At 50.1% G+C, this 16,200-nt stretch overlaps 1 protein-coding gene across 2 annotated transcripts in view; it reads left to right on the top strand.

Annotated features, from left to right (window-relative positions):
* The first annotated feature begins 8,822 nt into the window (after positions 1–8,822).
* Positions 8,823–16,200, top strand: part of SHISA9 (shisa family member 9) — a 351,536-nt gene continuing 344,158 nt past the window's right edge. Inside the window, exon 1 of one of the 2 annotated variants that reach the window (XM_025275672.3) lies at positions 8,823–9,765. In XM_025275672.3, the coding sequence (XP_025131457.2) occupies positions 9,080–9,765 (686 nt within the window). In that variant the 5' untranslated portion in view covers positions 8,823–9,079. The remainder of the gene's footprint in view (positions 9,766–16,200) is intronic. The other variant, XM_025275673.3, reaches the window with a different exon arrangement.

Genomic DNA, 16,200 nt, shown 5'->3' with positions numbered 1-16,200 from the left:
GATTTCAGTGAGCCAGATTCTTGCATCTTCCCATACATAGAAAAGCGCGAAATTCCTTAACTTGGGATACCTGGTTTCAATTTACAATAATCTTTTAAGATTTAGACTATCTGCCTTTTTGCAAAACTTTACTATATAACCTACACCTAATGCTGCACCCATCCCCATCCCAGCTCCGCCCCCCACCCCCCAGGGTTACTTGAGATGTTGCCTCCTGAGCTTAAAGTCCTAAACTCCCATCAAATAAAACATAATTCTCAACTTTTAGGTTGTGAATATTTTTTAAGTCAACACCGCTGCTTCTGCTGGAGTTGCATTGCCTATATACAGGACTGGTTATATAATCGGTTGGACCCTGTGTTCAAAAATCACTTGGAATTTCAAGAAGGCAACTGTAGAGCATTCAACAAAGCACGGAGCCTTCCCCAAGCATGGAGCCTTGTTGTAGGGCTATACAGACTGCATGCCCAGGAAGCCTGCCCTGCCTCTATATTCTATCTCGATCTGCAGATGTTGAGGTCCTGAAAGCAAGACTCTTGTCTCAGTCATCTGTCTCCTTACTTCCGGGTGTAGTGCCTGACGCACTGTAGACTTTTCAGATTTACTGTATTAAGTGATGGTTTCACTGCTAAGTGTGAAACTGAATAAAGGAAACCTCTTTTAAAATGGAGTCTGGAGGCCAGAAAGGGAACCTCTCAGGCACTACCACTTCATTAAACCACAGACCCCAACAGGAAGAGACATACCTTGCATTTCCGGAGGAAGGTGTCTCTCTTCCCTACCACCTCAGCCTGAGGAAGATTTTTCCCCACCCAGCAACAGGCCCAGCCAATGAGAACTGCCCAAACTCAGCCAATAGGAAGCCAGCACCACCCTGGACTCTCTGGATCTTCCATGGTGACTTTTGCTGCATGGAATGTGGTGCTATTGGTAAAGAACCCACTTGCCAATGCAGGAGACATAAGACACACAGGTCGATCCCTGGGTGGGAAAGATCCCCTGAAGGAGGAAACAGCAACCAACTCTAGTATTCTTGCCTGGAGACTCCCATGGACAGAGGGACATAGCAGGTTACTTTGTCCGCTGGACTTAGATAGAACGTTTGCATATCCCACATTGCAATTCTCTGATATTCACAAACTAACCCATTTTGCTGGTAAAATAAGTGGCACTGTTATTTTCAAGGTCAACATCAGGTTACATTCACTGTGCTTTTTATCACTCTACACAAAGTATGGAGTGTCTGTTACAGGTCTGAGGAGAGGCACCATTCTTATCCCCCCATTTATAGGTGAGGAAACTAAGGCTTAGAAAGCCGAAGTGATTTGAGATCATCAAACTCATTTGAGAAACTGCTGGGATTTAAACATAAGCAAGATTCAGTGTTTTTTTGTTTGTTTGTTTTGTTTTTTTGCCCCAAGGGGATGTTTTGTAAACAGTTTTTGGTTGTCATCCTGAGAGTTGGGCTTCTTTGATGGCTCAGATGATAAAGATAAAGGCAACCTGGGTTCAGTCCTTGCGACGGGAAGATCTCCTGGTGAAGGGAATGGCAAGCCACTCTAGTATTCTTGCCTGGAGAATTCCATGGACAGAGGAGCCTGGCGGGCTATATAGTCCATGGGGTCCTGAAGAGTTGTGCAGAACTGAGGGACTAACACTTTCACTTCTCAACTGGGAGGTACTTTTGACATCCAGGGGGTAGAATCCAGGGATGCTGCTAAACATCCTACAGAGAGCTAAATAACCATTCCAGTCATCAGTGCTGAAGCTGAGAAACTCTGTCCTGATACCAAAGGCCAAGTCTCCTCAATTCTGGTTTTCAGTACCAGCCACTTTGTATTCTTTTCTTTATTTGTATTTTATTAATAAAATTTTTATTATATTTATTACTTTTCTTAAATTGACTCTAAGTTGATATACTTGAAAGGACTACATCTGAAACATTGAAGCCATGTGTTTGATGTGACATCATTTTTTTCCTGATGTACATTGAAATAAATATGTCAATGAAAAGATGTTGCCTGCGTATCAGTAAACAAAGGATGTTGCCACCATCAAGCCACTATAGCTGCCCACTGCCAAGCTTTTAGCCATAGCATTGACCTGCAAGGGTGCCCCCAGAGGGAATTCAGGATTCAGAAAAGCAGGATACTGGCCCCAGACAGCTGAGGTGCACATCAAATGAATGATTTCAGTGAGCCCAGACTTTGCCAAAACCTTGGCTCTCTGTCCACTGATGCCAAATAGAAATACAGAGAGAGAGTTTGGAAGAAATAGAAAAGAGTAGCTTTATTACCTTTGCCAGGGGAAAGGAAAACAGCAGGCTAGTGCCTCAAGAACTGTGCTCCCTCTTTCTCGGGAATAGGGAAAGGTTTTATATCCTTCTGAAGGTCTTGCATTTTTTTTTTCTTGCAAAGTTTCAAAATGGCTATAGCTGGCATTAGACAACTCACAGCCGGGTCTTATGTCCCTGAAGTTATCGGCCCATGACCTGCATGTAGGGGGAAGTATGACAGGTGCAGAGCATCATCTACATGGAGAAAGAGAGGAATTAGCTTTGTGAAGGACAAATCCAGCTACAAGTGTTTGTTTGTTTGTAGTAACAGCTAAAGAATAACCAAGATTGTTTAACTCTTGTAGGCCGGTTTGACTAGCATGTACCTAAGGCTGTTCACCCATTTCTGTTTTTGCTGCAACAAATGCCCCTCTGTTAGTTAGTCCCTTTGTATCAGTGGAGGAAAGGAAACAGGTTTCATTCCTGTCTGGCTGAAGACTAAAACTTCAGTTTTGCTCCATTTGACAAATATCAGCTGCCTGGCCCAAGGGCCCATTTATCTCCTACATCAAGAGTCTTGTATTTTCCCAGACACAGAAAGGCACTAAATTCATTAACTTGAGATATCTGATTTTCTTTAATTAACAGTAATTTTTTTATGCTCCAATTGGTGCAGAAACCAGTAATTGAGAAACCAAGAACTCAGGTTTATTATGCCAGTGGACCCAGAGGAGTTAACACTCCAAGCTCTGAGCCCTGAACAAAGGGATTACAGAGTTTTTATAGACAGACTATAGTGGGCAACACTAGCTACTAATAGGCTGGTTTAAACTAAGGGGTTTCATGTGCACGCGGGAATAGCAGTCAAGATGGGGAGGGGGACGCCTGACTTTCACATGGACAGGGATGATTAAGCAGGATTGCAGGGGCTGGGCAGTTGCAAAGAGCAGGACAAAGGTGAGTGAGATAAGCTCCAGTTCCTAGTATTTTAAGTCCCCACTTTCTGAAACTACATGACCTACGTGATCCAGACTTTGCAAGCAGCAAGATGAGTTACAGAGGCAGGAGGAGCAGGAGGTTATGTAAAATTTTAACTTTTCCTCTTCACAATAACCTGGACTTTGTTGCAAAACTCCTGTATATCCAGCTTCCCTCCTTACCTCTTCAGAGCAGTCCCTCAGAGTGAGCTGAGAGTCTAGTCTTTCTGTCTTCCTGACTTGAAGTCCTTAGAATGTCCGCCAAATAAAATGTAATTCTCATCTTTTTAGGTTGTGCATTTTTTCCAGCCAACAAATATAAAACTATTAAAAAAAAATCTTTGTTGGGGGGACTTCCCTAGTGGTCCAGGGTTTAAGACTCCATGCTTCCACTGTAGAGGGCATGGGTTGACGCCTAGTAGGGGAACTAATAGGAGAAGGCAATGGCACCCTACTCCGGTACTCTTGCCTATAGAGTCCCAAGGATGGAGGAGCCTGGTAGGCTGCAGTCCATGGAGTCGATAAGAGTTGGACATGACTGAGTGACTTCACTTTTCACTTTGCACTTTCATGCATTGGAGAAGAAAATGGCAACCCACTCCAGTGTTCTTGCCTGGAGAATCCCAGGGACGGGGGAGCCTGGTGGGCTGCTGTCTATGGGGTTGCACAGAGTCGGACACGACTGAAGCGACTTAGCAGCAGCAGCAGGGGAACTAAGATCCCACGTGCCCCATGGTGCGTTCAAAAAATAAAAATAAGTAAATAAAAATATGCTAAAGTCACTTAAAAAATTCAAAAAATGATAATGTTGCAAACATATTCAATTTCTGAACTATTCTTTTAAATATTATGTTCATGGGATTGTTTTCATCAATTATTACTAATTTTTACTGAAAATAAATCTATGTCACTTTTTCTGCCTATTAAATGCATGGATCACAGTTAACATTGTGATGTTTTCTGAATTTAAATAAAAATATATTAAATAAAAAAAAATCTTTGTTGGAGTACCACCAAAAATCATCTCACACACTACCTCCTATCTGAGAGAACTGTATAGCAGACCCACTTTTCTTCTAATAAAACTTCTTATCTTTTCAGAACAAGGGAATAAAATATATCATTTCAGTATTTCACTTGAAACTGGCAGGGTGTTAGCTACATTTTGGCTTCTGTTGGAGAAGGTCATAGAGAGGATGTGACTTGAGAGCTAGACCTGGGCAATGAGAGGCTCCTGATTCTCCTTGGCCCTTGAAATGTACATTCCAGCCACTTTCCCCACACTAGAAGCTGTTCCAAGGATGCAAAAGTCTAAGTAAAAGGTTAAGACTGGCAGACGGGTGCAGATCTATTCCTCTTGCAGCCACTCAAGACAAACTCATCTGTAAATTCTCTTGTTTATTAATCCTGCTAATCTGAAGTGGCTGCTTCTTTCTCCTGTCTTCTCTCTCCGGAGATGGGCCAGTTTGGAATCTTACCTGGGAAGTTCCCTGAGGATTTAAACCAACAGCTTCTGTTTCAATGCTTTTTATTTATTTATTTTTTTTTCTCAAGGCTAACAGTTGCTTAGAGACTACTTTGAAACCCCAAGGCACTGGATGAGGACAATTAACAAAGAACTCCTGGGAGTGAGGACCACTGCACAAATCATCTGATTTGCTGAGCTGCTTCTGGACATGGGTTACAAGTCCTGGTAAGTAAGCATCCTTCATTACAAGTCCTGTTAAGTGAACATCCTTCGTTACAACACTACCTCCACTAATTGTTGCAGGGCGGGGTGGAGCACAAATGCATTCTCCATGCTGCACACACTGCAGCCTGACAGCAGTAAGGCTGGAGCAAATGAGATTCTTCTTCAGATATTAAAAACCCCTGTGTTGTAAATAATGTCATCATCTCTTTCACAGAAAGCACTTTCATTAAGAGCTACATTTTAATTTCAACATATTTGCATGAATTCATTTGGGTAGTGGTAGGGGGTGGTGTTTAATAACGATTTTTCTCGTCCATGAACTTGCCAGGTGTTTCAATTAGGAAGTTTACAAACGCGCCCCACCCCTCATCCCCAGAAGCCCTGAAAGAAATATCTTCTCAATCACATGTTCCGAATGGGGGCACTCACCCAATAATCACACATCTGGTAGGAAGTAGTGAATCTATTTCCTGAGTTGACATACCTAGAGGAAATTGGCTTTTTTCCCTCTGAGGAGTAAAACGAAGATGACTCCCCTCTCCTCTAAGTATTTTTCCAATTCTTAGGAAATAGGCTTGGGCAGTATTCCAGGGGACACTGACAGCCACAGCAGGCGGGAGCAGGAAGGGAATTTGGTTGGGGCAAAGCTTACAGGGCTTCAGGTTTGAATCTGGCAAATAAGCCACGCAGAGTGGATTAGGTCTGCTTCTTCCCAAAGCCATTCCCTGCACTCTCTTTGTCACAAACAGGGGGCAGTCTCTGTTAATTAAAGCCAGCAGCAGCCTCCAGAGCTGGTCTCCTCTGAGGATCGGACTTAGATGTCCTGGTGACAGGCAATATTTTGCAGAGATTGGAGGCTGCTTCTGAAATAGACTTTTCAGTCTAGATTTCGTCTCTTTTTGCTAAGCTTTTTCTTTTTTTAATCAAATTTAGGAATGCCTTCAAACCTCTTTTGCAGAAAGGTATCTGTGATCCAGCCTTCTGTCTGGGTCTTGCCCTCAGCCCTCAGCCCTGATGTTTGCTGGGAAGTGTCATATGGGGGTGCAGTGGGGTAGGATGGCAGGAGACCTGGGATTAGGGGCCCGGCGCTCTGCATCCAGCTCTGCATTTCCCATCTGCTGGCTGTGTGACCTGGACAAAGCCCTTAACCTCTCTGAGCCTCACCTTCCTGGACTAAAGCAAATGTGTTAGAGCAGCCTTTCTCAATTCTGAATTCTCGTGTGAAAATATTCCAAACCCTCTGCACGTCTATCTCAGCCCTAAGAGTTCCTTTCCTCTCTTAAAGACAGGGTGTTGCATAAAAGATCTTAATTAGTTCACTAATTAGTCTGTAGGTATTTTGGGGGGCTTCCTCAGTGGCTCAGTGGTAAAGAACCTGCTTGCCAATGCAGGAGACTGGAGTTTCATCCCTGGTCTAGGAAAATCCCCTGGAGGAGGAAATGGCAACCCACTCCCATATTCTTGCCTGGGAAATCCATGGACAGAGGAGCCTGGTGGGCTATAGTCTTTGGGCAAGCGTTGGACATGACTTAGCGACTAAACAACAACAACAACAACAACAACAACATATTTTTAAAAGTGTTTCCCACATCCACATTGTTCTAGATGCTGGGGGACTCTTGCCAGAGTCAGCCTTTTCTGGCCTGGGCTTTATATTTCAATGTGGTATGACAGTAAAAAAAAGAAATAATAATATACTACCAACTGGATGGAGAGTGTGGAGGCCTATTTTAGGAAGGAGCTACCTGCAGTGGTTAGAACACAGGCTCCTGAGTCAAATTTCTTGGGTCAAATGTCAACAGCAGCACTTTTTTGCTATGTTTCCTTGGGCACCTGGTTTAATTGCTTTGGGCCTCAGTCTCTCCCTCTGTTGTGTGGGCTTGGAAAGATTACCTAACAGGGGGGAGTTAAATGAGATCAGTCACTCAATGGTTCAGCAGATATTCCCAGATTGTCTGCTAGATGTGAGGCACTGCTTTAAGTATCGTGAGGAGGTGATTTTACACAAGCAAGCTTAGTGGATATGTTATAGGCACTGGATAAATGTCAGCTGTGGTCAGCTCACACACCAATGCCTGCATTTGCAGAGATTCATACCATGGTGGTGGGTGTGGGTGGACACATGTGTGGGTGGACTCTGTATTGTTTTGGGGATCTTGTTCTGATGAACAGGAGGAGTTCAGGCTACGCAATCTCATGCCTTGTCCTGAGGGTTTTGGGATATAACACAGTTCATAATTCATTGATTCTTCCAGGGCTGGTTCACTCCTGGATATGGCTCTAACAATATGGCCCTGGTGTGTTTTTGTTGGAACGGGGTCATTCTCTGCTAGTCTTTAGCGGGAGAGAGTAGGTGACCATTTCTTCAAAGAGAAGGCTTCTTCAAAGCCGAACCCCCTCTCATACTGAGAAAATGTGCAAAACAGTCCCATTAAAACCCCATGATTTTTCAATTAAGGAGAACCCCACCCTATATGTCACCTTCTCTGTGGCCCAACCTCTTGATTCTTCGGAAATGCCCTGAAAAGCCCTTGACTGCAGCCAAATGGAGAAGAGGGGTGGTGGAAACATCTGCCTGCAAATCGCCTAGCCGACTGCAAAGTGTATACTTAGTTAATGCAATTAAAAAACAAAACGCAGGGGCGTGTGGGGATCTAAATTTGGTGTAGCAGCTTTGGTACAATTCTTGTTTTAGGGGCTCCTGGAGTCAAATTCAAGCCGAGGAGAGGAAGAAGTGGGAGAAATGGGAGAGGGCCGACGGCTGGCTGGAATCGGCTGATGTGAGCTAGGGCAGATTTGGAAACACTGACGACGGGAGACTTGGAGCCGAGGAAGCAAGGCCGGGTTCGGCAGCTCCGGTGAGGATATCCGGGGTGGTGGTGGTGGGAGTCGGTGGGGACAGGGGCCAGCCGGCTCCCGGAGAACGATGCGCGAGGGCTGCAGGTACCGGAGGGCGGCCGAGTCCGGGCGCCCAGGCCTTGCGCTGCACCAGATCTGGGCGCGCAGAGGCGGCGCCGCGGTGTGGCCCTCCTGTGGAGCGCGGGGAAGGCGGCCTCGGCGAAGAGGGACCAAGTAGCAGGTCCAGGGGCCTGGGAGAGCGTCCCAAGGAAAGACGTTCTGGGTCCAGGTCATCGCCTCACCTTCCCTGCGTTTCTTTGACTTTATTTCATCCCGAGCCCCTCTCCTGGGGGTGCCTACGCCGGGCCCAGGCTCCCTCCCAGCTCTGCCTTGGTCCTCGCCTGGGCCCCGGGAGTCCACCCAGCCGGGGGTGGCGGGGGCGGGGGAGCCTCGGGTTGGAGGGCACGGCCCGGGAAAGGGCCAGGCAGCCCCCGGGCACCTGGGAGGGACGATCCTGATCAGATCGCGCCCCACTCCGTCTTGGAGTGGAAGCCACCTGGTCTGTTCCTCAACCCTTCGAGACACCTCTTTCCCCGGTGGGCCGACTCGAGACGCCGCTCCTGCGCACGCACCCGGGAAAAAGCCACGGGCGGAGCCGCCTCCGCGCCCCGAACAGGTCGGAGCCGCGGCTCCCGCCCAGTAAGGGCGCGGGAGGTCCCGCCGCCGTCCCCCACCTGCCGGGAAATCCGAGCTATGCCTTCAGCCACTGCGGCTGCCGGAGCTCGCTCCTGTCCGCCCGCCAGCCCGGCTCGGCTCCGCACGCCCCTCGCCTGCCTCCCGCCCGCCCGCCCGCCGGAGTCACCTCTCCCGCGCCCCCGCCCCTCTCGAGCTCGCTCCCGCCCCCTCCCCCCCGCGCCTCCTCTGCCCGCCCTCCTCCCCCTCCCCCTTCCCTCCTGCCCTCCCTTCATTCCACAAGTGTCGCTTCGCTCTCTCCCGCGCACTTGGCGAGCTGGAGAGGTGAGCAGGGATCCTGCGAGCGGGCGCGGGGCGGCGAGTCCCGAGCCGCCGGCCGAGGGGAGGCGCGCACCGCCCGACTCGCCCTTGCTCTCCGGCCCCCGCCTCCCCCGGGAGCCAGCCGGACCTGCACCCCGCGCTGGCCCCCGTTCCTCCTCCCCCCGCCCGGCCCGGCGCGCTCCTCCCCGGCCGGCCCCTCGGCGCGCGGCGCGCTGGAGGCGAACGCGGGCTGAGCCGAGCGCAGTGGCCGCCGACCACCGAGCGCCCCGCGCCGCTCCCTGCATGTGCGGCCCGCGGCGGCTCGCAGCCCCCGGCAGCAGCCTCGGCAGCTTCGGCCGCGCCTCGAGAGGCGGCTGCAGCGGCTCCAGCGGCGGCCGAGTGGCCGAGCCCGGGCTGGGAGACACGATGCGCCGCGTCCTCCGGCTGCTCCTTGGCTGCTTCCTCACCGAGCTGTGCGCCCGCGTGTGCCGGGCGCAGGAGCGAGCGGGGCACGGGCAGCTGGCGCAGCTGGGCGGCGTGGTGGTGCTGACGGGGGGCAACCGCTCCGGGGCCGCCTCCGGAGAGGTCGGCGAGGGCGTGGGGGTCTCGGACGCGCCCCCGACCCGGGCGCCCACGCCGGACTTCTGCCGGGGCTACTTCGATGTCATGGGCCAGTGGGACCCGCCGTTCAACTGCAGCTCGGGCGACTTCATCTTTTGCTGCGGGACTTGTGGCTTCCGGTTCTGCTGCACGTTTAAGAAGCGGCGACTGAATCAGAGCACCTGCACCAACTACGACACTCCGCTCTGGCTCAACACCGGCAAGCCCCCGGCGCGCAAGGACGACCCCCTGCACGACCCCACCAAGGACAAGACCAACCTGATCGTTTACATCATCTGCGGGGTGGTGGCCGTCATGGTGCTCGTGGGCATCTTCACCAAGCTGGGGCTGGAGAAAGCGCACCGGCCCCAAAGGGAGCACATGTCCAGGTGGGCTGCCGCCCCCGCCCCCCCACTCCCCAAGCGCCGCTCTTTTCCCCCTCCCCTCCCCTCTCCACCTTCCCAGAGGCAATGGCGCTCCCCCTCCAGCCCGGCCTCTCCGCGGGGGAATGTCACCCGGGCAGCCAACTTGGGCTGGGAGTGCAGAGAGGGGACGGGGAGCTCAGCACAGGTGTGGATGTGAGAGTGTGTATGTGGATTAGGGGTGTCTTCCCCCGCCACCCCCGCTCTCTTGTCGCCCCCTCCCGCCGAGTATTGCAGCGGACTTGAGACACACAGCCTGGGAGCCAGTGCCTTTGGAGTCTTGGGTTTTGGGGATGTGGGGGTGGTCCAGCCTTTCGATTCCGCATGCTACCCTCTAGGTAAACAGGGGCCGGCGAGCCCGAAAGGGAAGAGGGGTGTGTGTGAGCCCGCGCGCGCGTGTGTGCGGAGGGGGAGGGAGGGAGGCAAGGAGTGTGTGCCGCCTGCAACTCGTACGACTCGCGAAAATGTGGCGAGGGAGGTGGAGTGTGCGGGGAGGGCGAGAACAAAAGCTTTGCTCGGAGCGGCCGCCTCGCTTTCCGCCGAGCTGCCAGTTCCCTGGAATTGGGACCTCGCCGCCCCCCCCCCCTTCATCACCCCCTCGTCCCTCTCTCCAGCCGCCTCCTCTCCCTGCCGGGGGCAGCGACCTCAGCCGTGGCGCTGCGCCCTTTGCGCGGGCTGGTGTGGCCTCCCAGGGCCGGAGCCCCCTCCCAGCGTGACTTCACCCCCCCAGACACCCTGATTCGTCAACTTTCCCTTTTGCCTTATTCATTATGCAAGTCCCAGCACGAGCAAGTCGCAGCAGATGGGAGAAGGCATTTGGGGATTAATGGAGCTATTTGCCTTCCCCCCCCCCCCCCCCCCCAAGTGTCTAAATCGATTCGCACAACCCAGTAACTTTGGAGGCTGAAGACGCAGACTGGAGGATGCAACCCTCGGCCGGGGAGAGGCCAGGGGTTGGTGTGGGGTCCCGGCTGGCCTGAGGAGGGACGGGGGAGGGTGGTGAAGAGAGCGGGGTCGCCTGCACACAGCCGGATGACTGGAGAACAAGGTTTATTCTCTTTCCGTATACGCGCAACAGAGTCGCCATGTGTTCCCCCCCACCCCCAAACACACACACACACACACACACACACACCCCGCACCTCCGGCTGCCTGTGCGCGCGCGTGTGTCTGCACGCGCTCCGTGTGCCTGCTTAAAAAATCTCAACAAAGAGACCCACCAAAAATAGGCGAGGAACATCACCACCACATCACTAGTAATTATTTTCTATTTATATGCAGATTATCAGATGATTCCCCCCCACCCTTTCCCACCCCAAGGGAAGAATTTGGGAGAAGAAAGAGGTGAGAAGTTCCTCTCGGTTTGGGTTAGCAGGGAGGTGTGGATGGATGGTGGGATCAAGAGGCACAGAACCACCCCTACTCCAGGGGTTTCGAGAAAGCCTGACCTACCAAAAGAGTCAAGTGCGGGCCCCGCCCACCTCCTGCCACCCCAAGGTGCCCGATCGCCAACCCCACGGGCCGGTGGTTTCACGTCCCCCCGCTGTCCTCGCCAAGGGTCTGGTGTTGCGAGCGAGACTCGGAAGCAGGGTTGCGGCAGCGACTGTTGCCTCGGTAGAGAAATTAACCCAGGGATGGGTAGGGTGCCTGGCAGATTTCGACTTAATTCCTCTGCTGAAATCTCCTTGGAGCCTTTGCCTTGCAAACCAGGGCTTCGGGAGCTCTCCTCCTGGTTCGGTTGGGATGGGGGTGGAGAGGCAGGAGGAGGGAGGTGGAGAGGCAGGAGGAGGGAGGTGGGAAGCTGGGGAGGAGCACTAACCTTTGGGGAACTGTGGGAGAAACTTCCTGGTCCTGCCCCCTTGCAGCTCTGTTTACTCCAGCCCAGCAGGCTGCAGCCACATTCCTCTACAGGTACCGGGAAAGGTCTCCTTGGAGGTGGAATCTAGCAGGTATCCAGTCCTGGGGTTGCAGAGCCCCAACACAGGCTCTCCTTTCATACATTTTGAGAATTCCAGGCTAGAGTGAAGGTACATACTCCTGAAAAGAAAGACTGCTTGATTTTTACTGATGACCCCCAAGGTATAATTTTCAACCTTGGCTGACGTTTAGGGTGACCTGGAATGCTTTAAAAACAAAACAAAACAAAAAAAACCCCTGTTGCCAGGGGCCCCACCCTAGATGGTTCAAATCAGGATCTCTAGGGTGGGGTCTGCACATCTATACTTCTGTATATCTTTCCAGGCTTTATGGTGTTCAGTCAGTCACTGTCCAGGAAAAGGAAATAACATTTGCTGAGCACAGTTCTGGGTGCCAGGCACTATACTAGGGATGTGTGTGTGTCTCTGTGTGTGTATGTGTGTGTAAACATCATTTAGTTTGCCCAGTAATGAGACAGGTGCTAATTCTCTATTACATAGGAGCAAATCGTAGCTGAGGTTGGTAGCTTGCTCAAGGTCACACAGAAAATTGCGCATTCCTTACTCCCCTGGTGTCAGCTGTGTCTGGGGCAGATGTTTTCAGGTTGAGTGAGCATCAGAATTTGAGGAGCTTCCTAAAATGCACAGTCTTGCGCTTGATCCAGAGAGATTCTAAATCCATCTATCTGGGCCTCAGAAGTCTGCATTTTTACCACCTCCTTGAACGGCTTGTGTAAAGTGGTCCACACTTGACTTGGGAACATTTTACCGGATGGAGGGTGGATGGATTTATTCAGTGTGCCTCTTACTGACATTCTGTTGCTGGTTCTCCGCATTTGTGTAGCCTTTGGGTGTGTTTCTATGGTGTTAGGGGCTGCCCCAAATACTCACCAAGTGCATCCTGCTCTACTGATGCAGTTAATCATTTCATATCCCAGCCATGGCTCATTTGCTTTTGCCCGCATGGACCATAGGATGTTTGGCTGGGTCCAGCATGCCAAACTCTGCATCAGAGAGACTGTACGGTGGCTTTCAGGTGAAATGAACGTGCTGGCTGCAGCATCTTAATTTATTTTGTTTCGAGCTGCAGGGGTCACTGGGGTGGGAAGTTTGTTCTTACCTCACCTGAGAGTACCTTGTCCTCAAAGACCTACAGCATATGCTGCTCCACGTCACACCGTTGACTGCTCCTAGTGACCAGAGTGCTTCTGTTTGATAAGGTCAGTTTCCAGGCTCAGAGGCGTGGGCACATCGCCTGCTTCCTTCTGCGCTGATTAGGACTGAAAACGGGGAGAGACAGCAATTCCAGAGTATATGCAGGCGTGGCCTGTGATGTGGAGAAAACCGTATAGATGCTTCTACAGCAGATGTAACCACAGCCACATTCAACCACTATTTATTGGAAGAAGTGACCGCAAATGGTGGGTACCAAATGGTACCAAACCATGCAGACACATTTTATTTGGTCTGCAACATATTCCTATGTCTGTATTCTTATTTTTGGACTTTCCAGGTGGCTCAGTGGGTAAAGAATTCGCCTGCAGCGCAGCAGATGCAGGAGACGTGGGTATGATCCCTGGGTCTGGAAGATTCCCTGGAGGAGGGCATGGCAGCACACTCCAGTATTCATTCTTGCCTGGAGAATCCCATGGACAGAGGAGCCTGGGGGGCTACAGTTCATAGGGTCGCAAAGAGTCAGACACGACTGAAGCGATCGAGCCTGCACACATGAATTCTTAAGTTGTTCCCAATTTGTTATTGTGAAACATTTTAAACATACAGAAAACTTGAAAGAAGAATAAACATAAACTCCACTAGATCTTTCATCTAGAGCAGGGTTTCCTCCTCTTGACATTTGGGGCTTGATTATTCTCTGCTGTGAGGGGCAGTCCGGTGCATTGCTGGGTGTTTGGCAGCATCTCAGGACTCTGCCCCCTTAGGAGCAGGTGGCCCCCACACACACTGCAGTCAGGACAATTAAAAAGTCATCCAGGAGCGGAGTCGCTCCCAGTCAAACACTGCTCATTTAGATTGAATAGTTATTAGTGTTTTGTCACGTTTGCTTTATGGCTCTCTCTCTCTCCCTCTTCCTTCTTTCCTTCCTTCCTTTTTTCCTTCCTCTCTCCTTCCCTTCCTTCTTCTCTTTTTTCCTTTTTTTTTGGCTGGAGCAGTTGAAAATAAGTTGCAGACATGACATTTCATCCCTAAATACTTTAGTGTGGATCTCCTAAGAACAAGGACATTTCTCCCACATAACACAGTTCCAGTATCCTGCCCCCCAAAAGGAGCAAAAATTCCATAACATCATCAAATAGCCAATCATATTACTGTTTTCCCAGTCATACACCAGAAATGTCTTTTAGAGATTGGGTTTTCAAACCAAGATTTCAGTCAAGGCTCACTGCATTTGGCTGTGAAATCTCTTTAGTCTCTATGGTGTACGGTGTTTTAAAACCAACTTAGAACCAATGACCAACATTTAAAAAACTGGGAGGTTTCGCATAGAAATCCCGGTTTTATGATTTCTCTTGAGAAGCCGATAGATTTGGTAACAGTGGACCTGTATTTTCAAGTGGCATCTGTTCCCTTTAGGACCCTCTCAGGTTAATTTCACTTGCCCCCACCCCGTGCCCCGGTCCTCAGTTCAGTCAGTCATGTTCCCTACAGTCCCTAGAGAGGTCGTTTGGCTGATCTGAAGAGAAATGGGTTCAAGTCAGATGGCTCCAGATTCAGTCCCAACTCAGCCACTTAATAGTGTGAGCTTTTGGGAAATTTGCAGTTCATCTCTGATTCTCAGATTCCTATCTTTAGGGTCCCTATGTCATAGGTCTGTGTGAAGATTCACTGAGACTGGGCTTAGAAATCTCATAGAGCAGGACCTGCCATAGGGTAACTGCTCAGTGACTATTACCCTTTATCATCATCCTTCTTATTGGAATTTTCTCCCCCTTATCTACGGAAGGAGGTGAAGTTGTAGTCTGGAAGTCTGTGCCTAGTGCTTGCTCTGCTATGTCTATTTAGCTGCGTGACATTGGCCAAGTCTCGTCACCTCTCTGGACTTGGCATTGAATTTTAGCAGGATGGGTGGCAAGTTCAGTAAGTTCTCATTAGTTATCTATTTAATACATAGCAGTGTATATGTCCATCCCAATCCACCCCACACCCCCTCGTTGGCCGGGCTGATATTCAGGGACACTTGCTGGCTTTGCTATTTTACATAAGCTTGTGTGTAAATTCTCATTTAATTTCATGTCCCACGGAGGTCAGCTTTATGACAATCTGCTTTTCACAGAGGCACAGATTGCTTTTCAAGAGGATGCGAAATCCCTTAGCGAATTGGAGGAGCTGGACTTGAGGCCCAGACAGTCTGAGGCTATGGCACGGGTCCTTGGCCATCAGGTTGCACTGCCTTGAAGCCCTGACATCCAGGACTTCAGTCTTTGCCGATCACAGAGAGGTGCTTGATGCCCTGCAAGTAAGAGTGCACGTGTCAGGGCTGGTTCAAGGAGCCCGAGTCAGATCAAGACTATGGATGTTTCCTGCATCTGCCCCTGGCAGGGCCAGCCCTCTTGGCAAAGGCATTAGTGAGGGCAGGAATGCGTGTTTGAAGCTCTTTACATTCGAAGCCAGTAGGGAATGCATGTCATCATCTTGCCCACCTTCAAACAGTCAGAAATCCAAGTGGCAAATTACATCACGCCATGTCCCGTGTATTTTTCAAGCATGCTTCACGAACGCTCAAGTCTCTTGCAAAGAAATGGCATCAAGTGACAAACGTCTCTCCTGCTCTTGCCTTTTCTCTCTTATTGCAGCCTCCCCTCCATCTCCCTTTTCTTATACATTTATGGTTATCCTGTGGCTTCCACCAGCTGCCCAGGCTGGAGAAGCCCACGAATGCATATGCTGTTGGCCACAAAAAGTCTCTAAATTATTTATTTTAATTTTTAATTGGAGGATAATTGCTTTACAATGTTGTGTTGGTTTCTTCCATTCATCAACACGGATCAGCCATAGGTATACCTACGTCCCCTCCCTCTTGAACCTCCCTCCCACCCCTCACCGCATCCCAGCTCTGTAGGTTGTCATGGAGCACCGGCCTGAGCTTCCTGCATCATATAGCAAATTCCCACTGGCTATCTAAATTATTTTTCCTTGCAGAATATGTTTTGCTTCTCTTTGGGCACTGAGACCTTGCATTTTAAAAACCAACTTTATTGGAGTCTAATTTGCAGCATACAGTGTACACATATTATGTGTAGTTTGATGAATTTGGACACATGGCTACACCCATATAACCAATACCCCAGAAAGTAGCTTCATGTGCATTGCCCTTAGATCCTTGAAAAATAAATGATGCTTCTGGTACAAGAGGAAAATCTCAGGAATCCCATTCAAGTGTTTAAAAGTCAGAAAACAGTTCAGACCTTGGAACCCCTGGAGGCTTCTAAGCAAGATATTGCAACTCTAAGCTCTATTTGGCGATGTT

Source organism: Bubalus bubalis, chromosome 24 (assembly GCF_019923935.1).
Source record: "Bubalus bubalis isolate 160015118507 breed Murrah chromosome 24, NDDB_SH_1, whole genome shotgun sequence".
NCBI lineage: Eukaryota > Metazoa > Chordata > Mammalia > Artiodactyla > Bovidae > Bubalus > Bubalus bubalis.
The sequence above is the reverse complement of the archived record's forward strand: the minus strand, read 5'-3'. Positions and strand labels throughout refer to the sequence as shown.